We start from the raw sequence: 19,468 nt of genomic DNA on the forward strand, positions 1-19,468 counted from the left end.
TTTCTGACGTCACGGGAGCGCGATTCCGCGATTGGTGGTTGGAGTTGGCGTTCCCTCCTAGGCGCGCTATGTCTTGTGGGTGGGAAAAAACCGAGTGGGCTTGGCGTTCCCAGCTATTCCGCGGCTCCGGGACTTGGAGCGATCGCTGAGTCAGTGAGTGAGGGGAAAGCGCTGTGGGGAGATGGGTTCTCGGACCTGGACGCGACGGCCCCGTGGCGCGGCCCGAGCCTGTCATTCTCAGGCCCTGTCGTTCTTCCCAGGCACTGTTGTGAAGGCCGGGACAGCAAGGAGCGGGAGGCGGGCCCCCTCTCTTCCAGCTCTGCCCGCCGGCCGAAAGGTAGTTTCGGGGGTCTCACACCCTGCGACTGCTGGGCCTTGCTGGCCGGGTGCCCTTCTTCGGCAACCCCCCTCCACGCCCAGTCCTGTGCCTTGCTGATCGCAGGGGGAAAGGCCTGCTTCCCAGCCCCCTTCAGTGTTGCGTTTAGCTGAGGAGGCCCGCCGGATTCTGCCCCTAATTCTGCAATCTATTATTAGGGCCTCACCTGTGCTTCCCCCTCCCCCCGCCCCCCGCGTCCCCGAGAGACAGTGATAGAGCAGATCGATCGACTGGTCCAGAGCCTAGTTTGGCTGAGAAATTGGAGGCTCATACTTGTGTTCCGAACCTTCAGTCTTCCACCTACTATTGTGCGGGGGGAGGGGGGACACATTGGGAAAAGGGACTCCTAACCCCATAGCAGCGGATTCATCAGGGGTAGAGAAGATATTAAGAACCTCACTAGTAAATGAGGGCTACCTAGGAGAGATACCTGATGGTGAGTGCCTGAAATAAACAGGAAGGCTTTTCTCAGGCAAGGATGCCTGAGCCTTATGTACCTGATGGAAGAGTTCCAATGACATGGCAGCGCTTCCCGTACAGAACAGCGCGTGTAGAGGTCTCCGCTGTCCGTTGAGAGGAAATGACTAAAAGGCACAAGGAGCCAGTGTGGCTAATACAGCGAATAAAGGGGAGTATGGTATCAGAGGAGGATTACAGGGATTGACAGCTTTTACTTCAAGTCGGTAGGAAATGATTGAATGGAACCCTTCCCTGGGCTGGAGAGTCAGGAGTGGGGTGTGGTGGAAGTGGCTTGATCTCCTAGGTGTAATGGTGTGCACAGATTGAGGTGGCAAGGGGGGCTGTAGTAGGTGCAGATAGACCACTTAGGATGTGTAGTAATCTTGGTCAGAGATGTGAACAGGACTGAGAAAGCAGTGGAACTGCAGATAATTTGGTTCTGGAGCTCCTTAGGAGGTAAAATGGGTAGGATTTGGTGATGGGTTGGGTCAAGAAAGAGGATTGGGAGCTCCTAGGCTTCTGGTTCATGTAATTGAATATAAAGAGGTTCACTGAGCTAGAGAACACTAGATGACTTAAGCCAGTGTGTGTGTGTCAACAAGGAGGATGCTTGAAATACTTCTTTGGCATTCAGAAGACATTTGTGTTGGAAATATAAATTTGGAGATTAGCATGTAATTAGCATAAGGAAACCATAGTCAGCTAAGTTGGGACTGTGACTTGTTCAAACACTTAATGGGGAAGAAAGATGAATGAATCTACAGGAGAAACAGAAGGGGAGAGAGAGAGAGAGAGAGAGAGAGAGAGAGAGAGAGAGAGAGAGAGAGAGAGAGACCTAAAATATCCTAGAAGCAAAAAGATGGCCTGTGATAGAAACTCCAGGGATTTAAGTAATGTAAAGATTAAAAAATGTGTATTGGCTTTATCATGGAGGCCATGGTAACCTTAGCAAGAATTATTTTGTTGTTGTGATGGTCCCAGAAACCACATTCCAGGCAAGGATTCAAGCAAGGAAATGGACAGTATTTCTCATAGATGTAATTATAAGGAGAGAATGTGGCAGTTGAAAGGCATGAGGGCTATCAGGATCCAGCTGAGAGAGCAATGAAGAAGGGAGTATGTCAGAGAGAACTGGGTCATTGATAGTATAAGACTTCCGAGGATATGGGAATGGATGGTAGAGGAAGAGGCATGAGGAAGATAGTTTCTTCATTTAACAAAAGGGACGAAGGAAATGAAATCTATAGATGGTTGTGTGTTTGGTATCGATAAATGAATTCCTGTGTCATGGTATTATTTTCTTTGTGAAGGAGGAAGTGGATCACAGACTAAGAGAAGGTTCAGAGATAGGTGAATATTGCAGAAGACTGGAGCCTAGCCATAACTTTTTTTTTTCTTTCTGTATTGGGATTGAATTTAGGGCCTTGCACTTGTTAGGCAGGCATTCTAACACTTGAGCCATATATCCAAATCTTTCTGCTTTAGTTATATTTCAGAGGTCTTGCTTTTTTTTTGCCCAGGCTGTCTTCAGAATGTGATCCTCTATGCTTCCCGCTTATCTGGGATTACAGCTGTGTACTACCACACCTATAACTTTTTCTTTTTCTTTTTTTTTTGGTGGTACTAAAGTTTGAACTCAGCCTTGTGCTTCCTAGGAAGGTGCTTTACCACTTGAGCCACACCATTAGCCCTTTTTGCTTTAGTTAAGACAAGTAAAGCTCTTAGATTAATACATGCAAATAAGCACTCAAATGTTAGCCATTAACAGAGGACTGTGAAGGGGTGACTAACTTCAAGTAGTGTAAGGCAGTCTGGTAAGTGCTGGTCTTGGGACTAGTGACAACCAGTATTGCTAACTGTGAGTGGATCTGGGCTGCTGAGGGTACAGATGCCTGCATGGCCCTGCTCCTTCCCACACTGGACTATGACTGTAAATTTCTGTCCTCAACCAACCCAACTCTCACCTTCTGCTGGGCTACCTACCATTTCTCCCTCCTGCATCTCTTGGCTCCTATTTATATGTTCCTTGTGCTGTCTCTTGCTTTGAGAAGAAGCTGGCCAATAACTGGGCCTCCATTGCTTCTCTACATGGTACAGTTGTTTAAACTACTTCAAGGCAACAAAGCCTCAATACTTCTGCTTCTAAAACTGTTACAAAGTAACCTCAATAAGATATATCAAACCTTGTCATTTTTTTTTCTTTTTGCTGGTCTTGGGGCTTGAACTCAGGGCCTAGGCACTGTCCCTGAGCCTTTTTTTTTTTTTTCAAGGCTAGCACTCTACCACATAGAACCACAGCGCCACTTCTAGCTTGTTCTAGTTACATGGTACTGAGAAATTGAACCCAGCGCTTCATGCATGCTGGGCAAGCACTCTACCACTAACCCACATTCCTAGCCTTTGTTCAGTTTTTTTTTGTTGTTGTTTTTTGGCCAGTCCTGGGCCTTGGACTCAGGGCCTGAGCACTGTCCCTGGCTTCCTTTTGCTCAAGGCTAGCACTTTGCCACTTGAGCCACAGTGCCACTTCTGGCCGTTTTCTGTATATGTGGTGCTGGGGAATCGAACCCAGGGCCTCATGTATACGAGGCAAGCGCTCTTGCCACTAGGCCATATCCCCAGCCCCAAGTTTGTTTTTTTTTTTTACAATCAGAAAAGAGTTTATTTGGAAGCCGCACTAGAGAGTAGGGTGTAGTGTATGGCAGCTCCTTGTTAATTTTTTAAGTCTTGCAAATTGAAAAAAAATCTTTGTATATGGCCCTATCTGTTTGAATTATATCTAGTTCACTGTTTTAGAAACTTTTGTTCATTTTTGAGATAATGTATTGCTCTGTAGCTTAGTTGGCTAAACTCCCTATGTAGGCCATGCTGTCCTTGATCAAACTCATGACCCACTCTCTCTCTTAGAAACTTTTTTCTAGTGGCAGCCTCCCTCAAGTGAAATCTTATATACAGAAGCTTCATGGGTAAACTAGATCAAAGCAGAATACCCTGATAGAGTTTCTGCTCTTTTAGTGACCCTCAGCCCCTTCCCCTTGTCACCATGGCCCAACTTAGAGCTGAGAGGGCAAAGGGGAATCATCAGTCATCAGTCTGTGCCCATTTATTGAGGAGAGGTGTTTGCCCTCTCAGCAGCTTTGAGTGGCACTTTCCCCAGGTCTGGGACATGTGGTATGGAGGCTCACCTCTGATTGGTGGTCTAAAGCCAGCCTCTTTGGTCTTCTTACAATGAGGTGATGTAGATGTTTCACAGATGACTTTAAAATATTAGTTATTATTATAAAGGTGATAAACAGAGGGATTACAATTACACAAGTCAGGTAATGAGTACATTTTCTTTCATACAGTGTCTTCCTTTGCGCTTCTGAATAGCTACTATATCCTAGGTTTCTATGGACTACAACTTGACAAAAGTTTTAAATATTTTCTAAACAGCAAGCATCTGCTTTCCTAATATAGTTCATCTGTTACTGGCCTCAAGCTTTCCCTCAAAGAAGCACCCCCCCCCTTTTTTTTTTTTGCTGGTCTGGGGCTTAAATTCAGGGTCTGGGTGTTGTCCCTGAGCTTTTTTTTTGGGGGGGGGGCCAGTCCTGGGGCTTGGACTCAGGGCCCGAGCACTGTCCCTGGCTTCTTTTTGCTCAAGGCTAGCACTCTGCCACTTGAGCTACAGCGCCACTTCTGGCCATTTTCTGTATATGTGGTGCTGGGGAATCGAACCCAGGGCCTCATGTATATGAGGCAGGCACTCTTGCCACTAGGCCATATCCCCAGCCCACTTTTTTTTTTTTTTTTCTGAAGACTAATGCTCTACCATTTGAGCCACAGCTCTACCAGCTTTTTGCTTTTTTTTTTTTTTTTGACAATTTATTGGAGATAAGAGTCTCATGGATTTCCCTACTTGGACTGGCTTTGAACCATGATCCTCAGATATCAGCCTCCTGAGTAGCTAGGATGACAGGCATGAGCCACTGGCGCCCAGCTTGGTTTTTTTTTTTTTTTTTTTTTTTTTTTGCCAGTCCTGGGCCTTGAACTCAGGGCTTGGTCACTGTCCCTGAGCTCATTTTGCTCAAGGCTAGACTCTACCACTTGAGCCACGGCACCACTCCTGGCCTTTTCTGTTTATGTGTTACCGAGGAGTCCACCCAGGGCTTCAGGCATGATAGGTATGCTAGCACCCTACCACTAAGCCACATTCCTAGCCCCTTGGTTTTCTTATTGATAGAACCTACATGTTGACAGTTTTGAGGATTAAGTGAGATACTCAATGGCTATTGCTTAGCATAGTAGCTAGACATATTAAGTGTAAATGTTAATTCTTACTAATACTGTTTGAAATCCAGGCACACATACCCCTCCCCCCACTTCCAAAAGTCTATCTCTGGCAAAATTGTAGCAACAGCAGCAATAAAAAGAACCAAAAGCTAGCCAGGGATGGTAGTACATGCCTGTAGTACCAGCTACTCACCCAGGAAGCTGAGACAGAAGGATTGGTTGAGCCCATTAATTAGTGGGAAAGCAGGGTCAGCTAGGGCAGTATAGCTAGATTCCATCTCAAAAAACAAAACAGAGCAAAGCAACAACAAAAACCCCAATAGTCTAATGGCTTTAGATCAGTAACATTGAAAAAAAATGAGATCAATTGATCTAAAACTGGGTTGGGGGAATGGCTCAAGTGGTAACAGTACCCCTAGTTCATACTGTAGTAACAACAACCACGAATTTCCAAAACGTCCTATGATTACAATGACAAAAGGGATTTGGATGAAAGTATGGGATAGTCAATCTAGTAAGTATGATTTTGTAGAACTTAACTGTAGACTGTCTTCATTTCTTTTCTTTTCTTTTATGGTTCTGGGGCCTACCTTAGGGCATTAGAAAGCATGCTAGGCTAGGGCTCTGTCTCTGAGCTACATCCGAAGCCCCATTCATTTCTTCTCTAGTACAGATATCTCTCTAATTGTTGCTTATGTTTTTGTGGCAGGACACTTGTATTAGCTTTTGCAGAAGAGAAATGGAGGGGCCATAGAACCTTAAGATGAATTCAGGGAGACCTGAGACCATGGAAAACTTGCCGGCGCTCTACACAATTTTCCAAGGAGAGGTATATCCTTTTGGTCTTTGAAACCTATTATTTATAGACTACTAAGAATAGAGGGTAAGAGGAAAACAAAAAGGGGAGAAAAGCAAAAAGAATAGATTGAAAGTACAAAGCACCTAGGTTTAATGCTGCTTTCCAACCTGAGACCATCTTGCACATTATAGCATAAATGGATGGACCGGCAGAGCTTCTGACAATGCTCTAAGCTGCAGACATCTAACTGCATACTTGCCACCTTCATTTGCATATCTAACAGCAACTCTAACTCACCTTTGAAACTGAATTTTTAAGTGTTTTCACTAAATCTCTTTTAGTCATTTCTGTTTTTCTATTTCAGCAAGTGGAACTTTTATCCATTCAGGTACCTACCCAAGCTAGAAATCTGGGCTTTTTTTTTTTTTTTTTTTGGCCCGTCTTGGGTCTTGAACTCAGGGCCTGGGCATTGTTCTTGAGCTTTTTGCTTATGTCTAGTGCTTTTATTTCAGCTTCCTGAGTAGCTAGGATGACAGGCGTGAGCCACTAGTGTCCTAATAGGTTTGATTCTTAATACTACAATCCATCCATTCATAAAATTGATTGGCACACTCAGCTCTCCATAGGCCTCTCATTTTACCTGAATACAAACTCATTTTCATGATCTGTTCATTACTTGGTCCCTACCCACTTTAGCAGTTGTTCTACCCTGCTCATGCTCCAGACATGCTGGCTACCTTAGAACTCTACACATTCTAGGTTTACTTTCTTTTCAGGACCTTTGGATATTGTTTGTCTTAGTCCATTTATGCTGTATAATAAAATACCTGGATTGGGTAGATTATAAAGTACAAAACCCTATCCTCTCATACTTTGGAGGCTGGGAAGTCTAAAATCAGGATGCTAACAGATTTGGTGTGTGGTAAGGGCTGCTCTCTGCTTCCTTGATTTGTCTGTTGCTGCATCCTCTAGAGGGGACAAACGCTGGGTCCTCACCTGGCAAGAGTCTGAACTGAGTCTTATGTTTGCTAGGCAGGTACTCTTCTCTCGGCTCTTTTCACTTTTGTTATTTTTCTACTAGTATGTCACATTTACGTGTGGGGCATTCTGGACCATAATCCTTTTATTTCCCCACATAGGTGGGATGACAGGCACACACCACTGCACTAGACTTCCATTGGTTGAGATGAGGTCTTGTGATGCCTGAACGGGCCTTGAACAACAATCCCCCTGATCTCTGTCTCCCTAATAGCTAGGATTTCAGGGTGAGCAACCATATCCAGTGAGAAATAAATTCCTATGATAAATGATCTGGATTATGTTTTTGTTTTTGTTTGTTATAGGGGTAGAAACCAACTAAAGCACTGTTCCCTCTCATCACCAGATAGTGAGGACCAGAACATGAAAAAGGGTCAAAGAAGTGATTGCACTCAGATATGAGTGAATATATGAATTTACAGTTGGTGCTCTGGTTGATGCCTATAATCCTAGCTACTCAGGAGTCTGAGATCTGAAAATCTTAGTCTGGAGCCAGTCTGGGCAGACAAATCCAAGAGACTCTAATCTCTAATTTTCCAGCTAAAAGCTAGACTCAAGTGGTAGAGTGTCAGCCTTGAGTGAAAAAAAAAAAAAGCAAGAGTACAAGGCCCTGGGTTCAAGTTCTGTCCTGTGTCTAGCCATACTGTTTTCTTTTTTCTGTCTGTCTGCCTATCTATCTACCTACCTATTTACCTATCTATCTACTGAGGTAGTGTATCACTATGTAGCCCAAGCTGGCCTTAAGCTTGCAATCCTCCTTTCTCAGCCTCCTGAGTACTGGGATTATAGATGTGTACCACCATGTCTAGTCTTTGACTGTACTACTTTCTAACTTTGTGACAAGTAACTTAATGTCTCTCCGCCTCAAATAAATCATTCATATTATGGGGAGAACAAGTTTCAAGGCCAGTGCCACCTCTAATCTGAAAATGAGAAATTAATTTTACCCAAGGCCTGAATTCAGTTGAGATAATTACTGAAATTTTCCCCCCTGAGCCACTTGAGTAATTATCTTTGGGACACCAGGCAAACTGTGTGAGCAGCTAAGGCAGGTGCCATCCTCTTAATTTCTCTCTGACTGTACCCTAGGAGACATAGTGATAGAAACACCTGGTACTGGGAGAAGGCAGGAAGGCCTTCCTAATTGAGCATTCGAGCCCATCTTTTCTGAAGCACATTAGCTTTTCCTTTTGGGAGAGGCCAAATTAAGGTCTGTTATTACCCTGAAAGATCAAGGTGTGACTCTGGAGCTTCAGGATTGAAGTAAGGTTGTCTTAATTTACAGCAGCAAGGTGATTTGGGCTCTTTAGCTTCCAGATGCTACTGTTAAGTGTATTAGATAATTATACTCCTTAATAATGTAGTTACACAATATGAGACTCCTCAGCCCTTTTTTCTAGACTAGTGAAGCAAAACCTCTTAGTCCACCTTTGGTTGATTCAGAAAGAAGGAATTTGCTCTTGTTTTTATTAAAAAATGGAAAGACTTTTAGGTTCTTCACCTTGGGTCCTTTTTCGCACCAAACAGATTGTTCAGTAAACTTGTGTAAGCAGTTTGTGCCTGTATACTCCTCATTTGAAAAAACGATAGGACTGGAGGAGCTAATCTCTAATGTCCTTCCTCTGGCTCTCCCTTGCCTACATAGTAACTATCAGCATGATTGTGCTGTACTGTGTTCTCCTCATTATCTGGTCCTTACGTCAGCATAGCTTGTTTCCTGTGGGAAGCAGGAGTTTAGAGCTTTGGGGTTATAACTTGTGCTTTTTTTTTGCCGGTCCTGGGGCTTGGACTCAGGGCCTGAGCACTGTCCCTGGCTTCTTTTTACTCTAGGCTAGCACTCTGTCACTTGAGCCACAGCGCCACTTCTGGCTGTTTTCTGTATATGTGGTGCTGGGGAATTGAACCCAGGGCTTCTTGTATACGAGGTGAGCGCTTTACCATTAGGCCATATCCCCAGCCCTAACTTGTGCTTTATACTGTGTCTTGGAGTAAGTTTGTGTTCTCTATCCCAGTATCTCCATTAAAATATGAAGAAAAATAGGCTATAGGAGTAGCTCAAATAATAGAGTACCATCTGTGAGCAAGAGAGCTAAATAAGCACAAGGTTCTGAGTTCAAGTCCCAGTACTGGCAAAAACAAGCAAACCAAAAAAAAATTAGGAAAATGAAAGTGTTTTGTTTTTTGGAGTTGGGGTTGGAACTCAGGGACAAGCACTTGACAGAGAGCCATTTGAACCATACTTCCAACCCAGAGAATGAAAGGTGGGTTTTTTTGTTTGTTGTTGTTTTTTTTTTTTTGGTTGTTGTTGTTTGTTCTTTTTTCCTGGTCCTGGGGCTTGGAAACAGGGTTCTGTCTCTGAGGTCTTTTGCTCAAGGCTGGTGCTCTACCATTTGAACCACAGCTCCACTCTAGCTTTTTTGGTGGTTAATTGGAAATAGTCTCTAGGGAGCCGGGTGCTGGTGGCTCACACCTGTAATCCTAGCTACTCAAGAGGCTGAGATCTGAAGATCACAGTTTGAAGCCAGCCCAGGCAGAAAAGTCTGAGACTCTTAACTCCAGTTAACTACTCCAAAACTGGAAGTGGAGCTGTGGCTAGCCTTGAGCACAAAAGCTCAGGGACAGTACCTACACCCTGAGTTCAAGCCCCATGACATACAGAAGTAGTCTCAAGGACTTTCTTGCCTGGGCTGGCTTCCAACTGTAATACTTAGCTCTCAGCCTCCTGAGTAGTTAGGATTACAGGTGTGAGCCACGGAAGATATTCGGTGAAATGAGAACTGTAAGTCAGAGGACCCAGATTCTGTCCCTAGCTTTCATCTAGTTTTTATTGTGTCATTTTCTACCAGTTGCTAATCTTTTTGTAAAATAAATATATGTTTATCATGTGCCATACATCAGTTTTTATGTATCATTTGTTATCTGTGGAAGCAAAATGAACATAAATGGCACTCTGGGCCTTGAAAGGCATATTGCATCCAATATTTCTTTCTTCTTATTGATTGTCAAAGTGATGTACAGAGAGGTTACAGTTTCATACATTAGGCCTTGCGTACATTTCTTGTACTGTTTGTTACCTCCTCTCTCATTCCCCCCTCCCTGCATCCAATATTTCATAGGTAGGAAATGGCACAGCTAGGAGCCACATCTTTCACTCCAAATTTGGTGCTCTTGGGCTAGGAATATGGCCTAGTGGTAAAGTGCTCGCCTCCTATACATGAAGCCCTGGGTTCGATTCCTCAGCACCACATATATAGAAAAAAGCCGGAAGTGGCACTGTGGCTCAAGAGGTAGAGTGCTGCCTTGAGCAAAAGCCAGGGACAGTGCTCAGGCCCTGAGTCCGTGCCCCAGGACTGGCAACAAAAACAAAACAAATAAACAAATTCTTGGTGCTCTTTCTACACATCTGCCTCATCTGTAGCACACAGGTTCCTGCCATGTATTTTTTTAAAAATTTTTATTGTCAAACTGATGTACAGAGAGGATACATTTTCATACATTAGGTATTGGATACATTTCTTGTACTGTTTGTTACCTCCTCCCTCATTCCTCCCTCCCCTCTGCCATGTATTTTTGTGACCTTGTTCTAGATTGTTGTCAGGAGGAGACCAGATATCAAATGTTACATTACTTTGGCCATTAGAATTTTGTCTTTAAAGTGGAACCCAAGAGCAGCTTTAGTATAGGACTTGGAGTTCAAATTCTAGTTCTGTTACCTACTAGCTTTGGCCTTCAGTAAAACTTTGTTTCTCCACCCATCAGTTATTATCTGTTCAATGCAATTCATAGTATGACTTATACAGAGCCACAAGGATTTGAATAATGTTTTGCATATAGAGTATATTCAATACATGTTAGTTAATAGCAGTGCAGCAGGGATTGTCTTAATGTAGTCCCTTGTATTAGTTCTGTGAAGCTAACACAGAATTGCTCAAGATCAAGCAACTCAAAAGATCAAACAATTAAAAGGAATAAAGGTGTTTTTGTTGTTGTTGTTGGTTATGAGGCTTGAACTCTGGGACTGGGTGTTCTCTCTGAACTCTTTTGCTCAAGGCTAACACTCTACCACTTTGGGGCACAGCTCCACTTCTGGTTTTATAAGTGGTTAATTGGAGATAAGAGTCTCACCAGGACTTTTCTGCTCAGGCTGGCTTTGAGCTGTGATCCTCAGATCTCAGCCTCCTGAGTAACTAGGATTACAGGTGTGAAATAACTTTCAGGAAGTTTTGTAGCAGTGGTCAGAACCAATTAGAAACTCAGAGACTAGCTTAAATGCTCTAGCAGAAAAATATCCATTTGTATGACATGGATTTTTTTTTAATCTTTGTAGGTTGCTATGGTGACAGACTATGGAGCCTTTATCAAAATCCCAGGATGTCGGAAGCAAGGTAGAAATTCAGCCCTCCCATTTTACTCTCCACACTTTTCATACAGTTTTGTCTTATTTTCTAGTTACTGTTTTGTTTTTAGCGTAGTGGTTTTTGAACACAGACAAGTGGTAACAGTTCATTTCTTAAAAATTATTCTTTATTGTTATTATAAAGGTGATATAGAGAAGCATTACAGCTAAATCAGGTAATGAGAACACTTCTTTTGGTACAGTGTCACCCCTTCCCTTACTCTCTCCCAGTTTTTTCCTCTCCTCCCCACTCACAAGTTGTATAGTTCATTTTCAACTTAGTGACTAGTGAGTACCACTGCCATGTTTGTTCCCCCTTTGTCCCATCCCTCCATTTCTGTGTCCCTGCTTACCCTCCCAAAGATAGATAAAACAAACAAACAAGATTAAAAAAAGAACACAAAAACAGCAACCTAGTTCATTTTTAGCAGGCCCTTTTTGTGTGTATGCTAGGGTAAATCCCGGGGCTTCTGCATGCTCAGCCCATGCTCTGTTGCTGAGCTACATTCCTGTCCCATGTATTAGGTCTTATCTCAGAAAAACAGTGCTCTTATTTTGTTGGTTTCTTTTTGTGGGCAGAGCTAGGTATTAAACCCAGCGCCTTACACATGCTGGACAAGTACTCTACTACTGAGCTACATTCCCAGAGAGGATGGTGCGTTCTGGCTTGGGGAAAAGGCTGGGGTATAGCTAATTGGATTTACTCTTGGAACCAGATTCTCCCTACATGTCCTGTGACCTTAGGGGAGTCACTAAGAATTTAGAGATAGCAAGGAAATCCTCTGAAGCTGACATTGTGTTTTCTAGTATGAGTGTGCAGATAACAGATAGATAGATCATCTGTATATAGATATGTGTATATATACATGCATGTATGTATACACATAAGTACATAGGTATATAGGTATATGCACAAACGTATAGATGACCGTTGATGTATAATTTGTTGTTGGATGTATGCTTTCATTAGGTATAGGGTATATACCTAAAAGTAGGCTTGCATGCAGGGTCTACCAGATCTTTCCAGACTGCATCACTTTACCTTTCTCTCTGTTTTTGCCAAACTTATAATTATCTGATTACAGCCACCAAGTATGAAGTAGCATCTCGCTGTGCTTTAAAAAAGAAAATTTTACGGTTTAGCTGGGCGCTGGTGGCTCATGCCACCTAGCTACTCATGAGCCTGAGGTCTGAGGATTGAGGTTTGATGCCAGCCTGGGCAATAAAGTCAGTGAGACTCTTATCTCCAGTAAATTACTCAGAAAAAGCCATAAGTGGCTCTGTGGCTCCAGTGGTAGAGTGCTAGCCTTGAGCACAAAGAGGCTCAGGGACAGCACCCAAGACTGGGGGAAAAAAATTATAATTGCCTGAGTTGCTCTTAATTGTTAGGTTCTCTTTTCATGTGGTTATAAGCTATTTATATATTGTCTTTGGAGAAATGTATCTTCCTTTGCTCTTTTAAAACTGAGAAATTGTTGTTGTTGTGCTACTCTCATATTAGGAAATATTTTTTTATGTAACATTCTTTTTTTTTGCGTGAGTACTGCTGCTTGGACTTAGGGCCTCACGCTCTCTCTTGGCTTCTCCCCTCCACAGCTACTCCTGTGGCACTCTACCACTTGAGTCACATGTCCAGTTCCTATAATGACAAACGAATGCAAAGGTTTGCAAAAGGAGAACAGGTCCTAATGCTGAGATTAAGGAGGGGTAGGCACTAACATGAAGGATCCTGGAGAACAGGAACCTGTTCTGTATCCTGACTATGGTGGTATTTGAACTGAAACGTAGTAAAATGATGTAGAACTAAGTATATGCTAATATACGCAAGCACAAATAAGTCTCAGTAAATCTGAGTAAGATTCAGAAGATTGTATCCAAGATGTTTGTTCCAGTCCTCTGACTCTAACATCAACTGGATTCTAGCAAATCAATTTAACTTTGAAACTACTTAGTTGTTAGCATAAGGTTCTTTGTATTTAAGAGCTCAAGACCACCCTCGTTTTAGAAGCCAATCCTAAGAATCAAGTCTCCAGATTGTACACATTTCTGTCTGGCTTGGCTACAGTTTAGGGGTACCTACCATACCCAGGTTTGATAGTTTGCTAGAACAACTACTAGAACCCAGGGAAAGAAATGGTATGCCTATGGTTAGTTTGTTGTAAAGGATAGAAATAAACAGTGAGATGAGGAAGTATGTGGAGTGAGGCTCTCCAGCTTTCAGGGATTGAGGTACACACCACACTCCTGGCAGTTGAAGGTGTTCACCACCGATTTTCCAAGCACCATTGCTTAGGAGTTTTTATGGAAGCTCTATTAAATAGATAAATGATTAGATCATTTGCCATTGATGATTGATCTCAATCTGTAATCCCTCTTTCTTGACCTAGAACTCAGAGGAAGGGGCTGAAAGTTCCAACCCTTTAATTTTTGTTCATTTGTTTGAGTTTGTGTGTGTGTGTGTGTGTGTGTGTGTGTGTGTTGGTACTGGATCTTGAACTCAGGGCCTGAGCACTGTCCCTTAGCTTTTGCACTCAAGGCTGACACTCTACCACTTGAGCCACAGCTCCACTTTTGGCTGTTTGGTAGTTAACTGGAGAGTTGAGTCTCATTGACTTTCTTGCCTGGGGTGGCTTTGAACTGCAGTCATCAGATCTTGGCCTCCTGACTGGCTAGGCTTACAGACGAGCCATCGGCACTCAACTTTCAAGTCTTTAATCTTACTGATTTTTCTTGTTACCAGTCCCCATCCAGAAGGTAGAGACCAGGCTGGGAATATGGCCTAGTGGTAGAGTGCTTGCCTCACATACATGAAGCCCTGGGTTCGATTCCTTACCATCATATATATATGGCCAGAAGTAGCACTGTGGCTCAAGTGGTAGAGCAAAAAGAAGCCAGGGACAGTGCTCAGGCCCTGATTTCAAACCCTAGGACTGGAAAAAAAAAAAAAAAAGATCACCTCCTCAGAGGTCTGTTTCCACTTATTTGGGCTGGGAATATGGCCTAGTGGAAAGAGTGCATGCCTCCTCCAGAAGGTAGAGACCCCCACTAACGGTTACCAAATTCCTATTATGATGAAAGGAACTTATTAGGAATAACTAAAGATAGTCTTGTCAGGGAAATTCCAAGGGCTTTAGAAGCTGTGTACCAGGAACAGGACAAAGGCCAAATATATGAATTTCTTATATTACAGTATCTGTCAAAGTCTAGCAGATGGTCTTTGTAAAATAAAGCCATTCCTCTAGCCTTGGCGACTACTGTGCTGCATATTGCATCTATGCATTAGAAATGACTTAACAGTAGTTTTCAAGCTGGCAGTTAGCAATCTGTAATTAAGTTTCCCATTCTGTGGTAGCCGGGACTTAATTAGCTGGAACTCATTCCCATCCCTACAGGATGTTTACTTCTCTCTGGCTGAAGACAGATTTTCTTTTTCTTGTTTAGGTACTATGTCTGTAAGTGCTGTCTTTTTTTCAGGCATTTTGTGCCATTTTGGAGACTGTGTGGGATTAAAGGCCTGCTACCTTTCAGCAGTCAACTTAAAACTCATTTGTGTATATACCCCATCTGATAACATCTCAGATTGTAGCTGACAGCTTACAAGTAAATCTGTCAGCTTGACAGCTGTGCTGAGACAAGCCTTAGAGGGAGAGAGTGAGCTCAGGGACATTTTTTGGTAGGCTTGTTTGAACAATAACAGTTGACTCCCTCACAGTGTATCTTAGCTTCTCTAAGTGGGAAGATCATTACTTTCACCTAGGAAGGACTGAGAAATAACTGTCTTCAGATCAGAACATAACATCTTTGATTTAGGAAGGTAGGCCTTAATTTGAATTAGTTTCCCAAACCTTTTTTAAAATTATTTATTTTTATTGTAAAGGTGATGTACATAGTAGTTACAGTTACGTAAGTCAGGTAATGAATGCATTTCTTTTTGAACAGGTTTTTCCCTTTCCCCCACAAGTTGTATAGTTCATTTCCAACATAAAGTCTAGTGAGTATCACAGCTACATTTGTTCACTCTCTGTCTCACCATTTTTGTGTGCTCCTTATCCTCACCAACCAAACTTCTATTATCATAATTCTTTCATAATTACTGAGTTGAAAACTCCTTATTAACATTCAGATCTAAATTATATTTTCTTTCCTCTCTCTTAGTGTTTCTTCCCACATTTTATTAGCCTTAGTTGTACAGTGGATTTTATTTTGACATGTCCATATGTGCATGCCAATTACCTTTCATAGCCTGGTGCTGGTGGCTCATGCCTGTAATCCTAGCTACCTAGGAGGCTGAGATCTGAAAATTGCAGTTCATAGCCACCCGTCCAGGCAGGAAAGTCCATAAGACTCTTACCTCCAATTAACTACCCCCAAACTAGTTGTGGAGCTCAAAGTGCCAGTAAGTGCTAGCCTTGAGCAAAAAGGCTCAGGGACAGTACCCAGGCCCTGCGTTCAATCCCTGTGACCAACCAAAAATAAATTAAAAAAACAAACAGGCTAGGAATGTGACTTAGCGGTAGAATACTTGCCTAGCATGCATGAAGCCCTGGATTCAATTCCTCAGCACCACACAAATAGAAAAAGCCAAAAGTGGCATTGTGGCTCAAGAGGTAGAGTTCTAGCCTTGAACAAAAAGAAGCCAAGGACAGTGCTCAGGCCCTGAATTCAAGCCCCAGGACTGGTAAACAAACAAACAAAAACTACTCATGTAGAATTTTCTGTGTTGGTATACATGATCTCTATGTCTTCTGATTTATTTTCTGACACTAGCCAATCAATCCTTCCTTCTTTCCTTCCTTCCTCTTTCCTTCCTCCCTTCCTTTCTGCCAGTACTGGGATTTGAACTTGGGACCTTGCCAGGCAGGTGCTCTACAGCTTCAGCCACATCTCTAGCCCTTTTTGCTTTAGTTATTTTTGAGACAAGGTCTTGTGTTTTGCATTGGGTAGCCACTGATACTTAGCTCTCTCTTATTATTTTCTTCACATAGTTGTATAAAGCAGTTTTGGTTTAACATACCCATTTGTGTATATAGGAATCTTGATCAATGTCACTCCTCTATCCCACCCTTTACTTGTCTCCTCGTTTCCTATTTTCATTTTCATGTATGTATAAATATGAAATTTTAAGAGTAGATATTATTCAGTGTTAGCATTTAGCCTTCCTTGCTTATGATAGAAGATCATATTTAGTAGTGAATTTAGTTTAGTAAATAATTACTGAGCTCCTTCTAGTTTCCCTTTCAAGTTGAAATGCAGAAATAAGAAAACGTCAAGCAAGGAACTGGTTGGTCATGCTTGTAATCCTAGCTACTCTGGAGGCTGAGATCTGAGGATCTGGGTTTAATGCCAAAGTGGCATTGTGGCTCACATTGGTAGAGCAGCACTAGTCTTGAGCAAAAGAGCTCAGGAATAGTGCCCAGTGGGTTTGTTATGCCAAGTCGCGAAACGACCACCAAGAAGGCCAACGAGACTCAGACGTTCCGAAATGCAAAAGCAAGGCAAGACTTTATTCAGGCGAGCTGCAACTCGGGCCTCGTCCTACCCACCGACACAGTGGAGGTTAGGCGGAAGCCCCGAACTGCAAATGCACAGGGCTTATAAAGGCAAAAAACAAAGTTACAGCCATCAGGTGTTCAAGTAAGACAAAAAACAAAATTACAACCATCCGGTGTTCAAGCAAGCAAGATTAGGACACGGGTACAAATCTGATTGGCTCAGGGCTCGAGGCACAGGGCTTGAGGCATTCTGGGGGCAGTTAGAGTTAAGCATTCCCAGCAGTTAGAGTTCTTGACCGGCTGGGCCCTAATAAGCTTGTCCTGGGTTTGCTCACAGGGCCTGCTTATCTCAGGTTCGCGTGGTAAAGTGGGGTTCGCGTGGTAAAGTGGGGTCTGACTTCAAAGTCTGGCTCTTCAGGTTTAAACCCCACAACTGACAAAACAAATAGGTGACTTGTCCAAGTCAAGATATTAAATGGAGCTGGGCACCAGTGGCTCATGCTTATAATCCTAGCTACTCAGGAGGCTGAGATCTGAGGATTGTGGTTCAAAGTCAGCCTGGGCAGGAAAGGCTGTGAGACTCTTATCTCCAACTAACCACTAGAAAACCAGAAGTGGAGCCGTAGCTCAAAGTGATAGAGCACTAACCTTGAGCAAAAGAGCTCAAGTACAGTGCCCAGGCCCATAGTTTAAGCCTCATGACTGACAAAAAAATTTTTTTAAAAGATAGTAAATGGCAGACCTGGGACTAGAATTCATTTATTAAATGTGATTTATTTTATTTTTCTGGAGCTGGGAATTAAAGTCAGGACCTCACACAAATGCTCAAAAGTGCTCTATTGTGCTAAGCTACAGCCCTGAGTCTAGCCTTTTCCTTTTCTTTTTGGCAGTACTGGGTTTGAACTTGCTAAGCAAGTTCTCTACTTCTGAGTTACACCTCCAAACCTTTGTTGCACTGGTTATTTTGTAGAATCTTGCTTTCTGTCTAGGTGTATGTCCAGACCTCCATTCACCTACTGTTGACTTGCAGTCATAGCTGGGGTGACAGGTGTGAGCCACCCTGCCTGGCTACTTACATTGAGACAGTCCAGGATGGCTTGGAACTATTCTTAGCCTCTCTTAGCCACTAGTGTGACAGACACATACCTCTGTGGCAATGGGTTGAGAAGGGATCTCATGAACTTTTCTGCCCAAGTTGGCCTTAAACTGTGAATACCAGCCTCAAGTAAAAATGTTAAGGAACAGCACCCAGGCCCTGAGTTCAAACCTCAGTACCAGCACTAAAAGAAAAAAAAAATCTTTAGTTTGTAGTTTTAAATTAATTATATTTTTTTACTGAAAAATTTCCTTTTGTCTTGCATGTCTTTTCCTAACCCAATCATTTAGTGAATACATACCAGAAATGACCTCTGTTTTGTTTTGTTTTTCTTTCCGTGCGCAGGTCTGGTCCATCGAACGCACATGTCATCCTGTCGGGTTGATAAGCCCTCTGAGATAGTAGATGTTGGAGACAAAGTGTGGGTGAAGCTTATTGGCCGTGAGGTAAAAGTCTATACAGTTTCATAGGGTTAGAAAAGATTAGGAGGGGGCTGGGAATATGGCCTAGTGTTAGAGTGCTTGCCTTGGATACATGAAGCCCTGGGTTCCATTCCTCAGCACCACATATACAGAAAAAGCCAGAAGTGGCACTGTGGCTCAAGTGGTAGAGTGCTAGCCTTGAGCAAAAAGAAGCCAGGGACAATGCTCAGGCCCTGAGTTCAAGCCCCAGGACTGGCAAAAGAAAAAAAAGAAAAAGATAAAGAAAAAATTAAGAGGCTAGGAATGTGGCTTAGTGGTAGAGTACTGCCTAGCATGCATGAAACTCTGTGTTTGATTCCTCAGTACCACATAAACAGAAAAATCCTTGAGTAAAATAAACTCAAGGACAGTGCCCAAGCCCTGAGTTTAAGCCTCAGGACTGGCCACAAAAAAAAAAAAAAAAAAAAAAGAAAACTAAAACTGGATGCCTGTTTGTCACCATGCACCAATATCAACTCAAAGTGGATCAGAGACCTCAGTGTCATACCTGAAATTTTGAAATTATTGCAAGATGGAATAGGAGAAACATTAGAACTTATAGGCACAGACAGGAACTTTTTGAAAAGAGTCCCAGGGCACAACAAACAAGAGAGAGACTTGACAAATGGGACTATATCAAAATAAAAACTTTCTGCACAGTAAAGGACATAGTTACTAAGAAGATAGCCAACAGACTGGGGGAAGATCTTTACCAGCAATACATCAGACAAAGGTCTAATTTCTAAAATATACAAGGAGCTCAAGAAATTAACCCCCCTCAAAACTAATAAACCAATTAAACTTACCCCAGTTAGACTGGCCAACATTGAGAATTCAATCAACAATAAATGTTGGCAGGGCTGAAGGATGGGGAAAAAGAAACCCTAGTACAACCACTCTGGAAGGTGGTTTGGAGGTTCCTCAAAAAAACTAAAGGTAGATAGATCTTCCCTATGACCCCACCTTACCACTCTTGGGATTCTACCCAGAACATTACAAGTCAGAATACAATAATAAAGACATGTACACATCCATGTTCATTGCTGCACTATTCACCACAAACAAGTTATAGAAACAGCCTA

The 19,468-nt window shown here is 42.7% G+C and overlaps 1 protein-coding gene across 1 annotated transcript in view; it reads left to right on the forward strand.

The window, feature by feature from the left end:
• The first annotated feature begins 66 nt into the window (after positions 1-66).
• Positions 67-19,468, forward strand: part of Zcchc17 (zinc finger CCHC-type containing 17) — a 38,483-nt gene continuing 19,081 nt past the window's right edge. Inside the window, exons 1-4 of the mRNA XM_048350732.1 lie at positions 67-153; positions 5,814-5,933; positions 11,269-11,326; positions 18,271-18,371. Coding sequence (XP_048206689.1) covers positions 5,868-5,933; positions 11,269-11,326; positions 18,271-18,371 — 225 coding nt within the window. The 5' untranslated portion in view covers positions 67-153; positions 5,814-5,867. The remainder of the gene's footprint in view (positions 154-5,813; positions 5,934-11,268; positions 11,327-18,270; positions 18,372-19,468) is intronic.

The sequence above is a fragment of the Perognathus longimembris genome, chromosome 7 (assembly GCF_023159225.1).
Source record: "Perognathus longimembris pacificus isolate PPM17 chromosome 7, ASM2315922v1, whole genome shotgun sequence".
NCBI classification, from domain to species: Eukaryota; Metazoa; Chordata; class Mammalia; order Rodentia; family Heteromyidae; genus Perognathus; species Perognathus longimembris.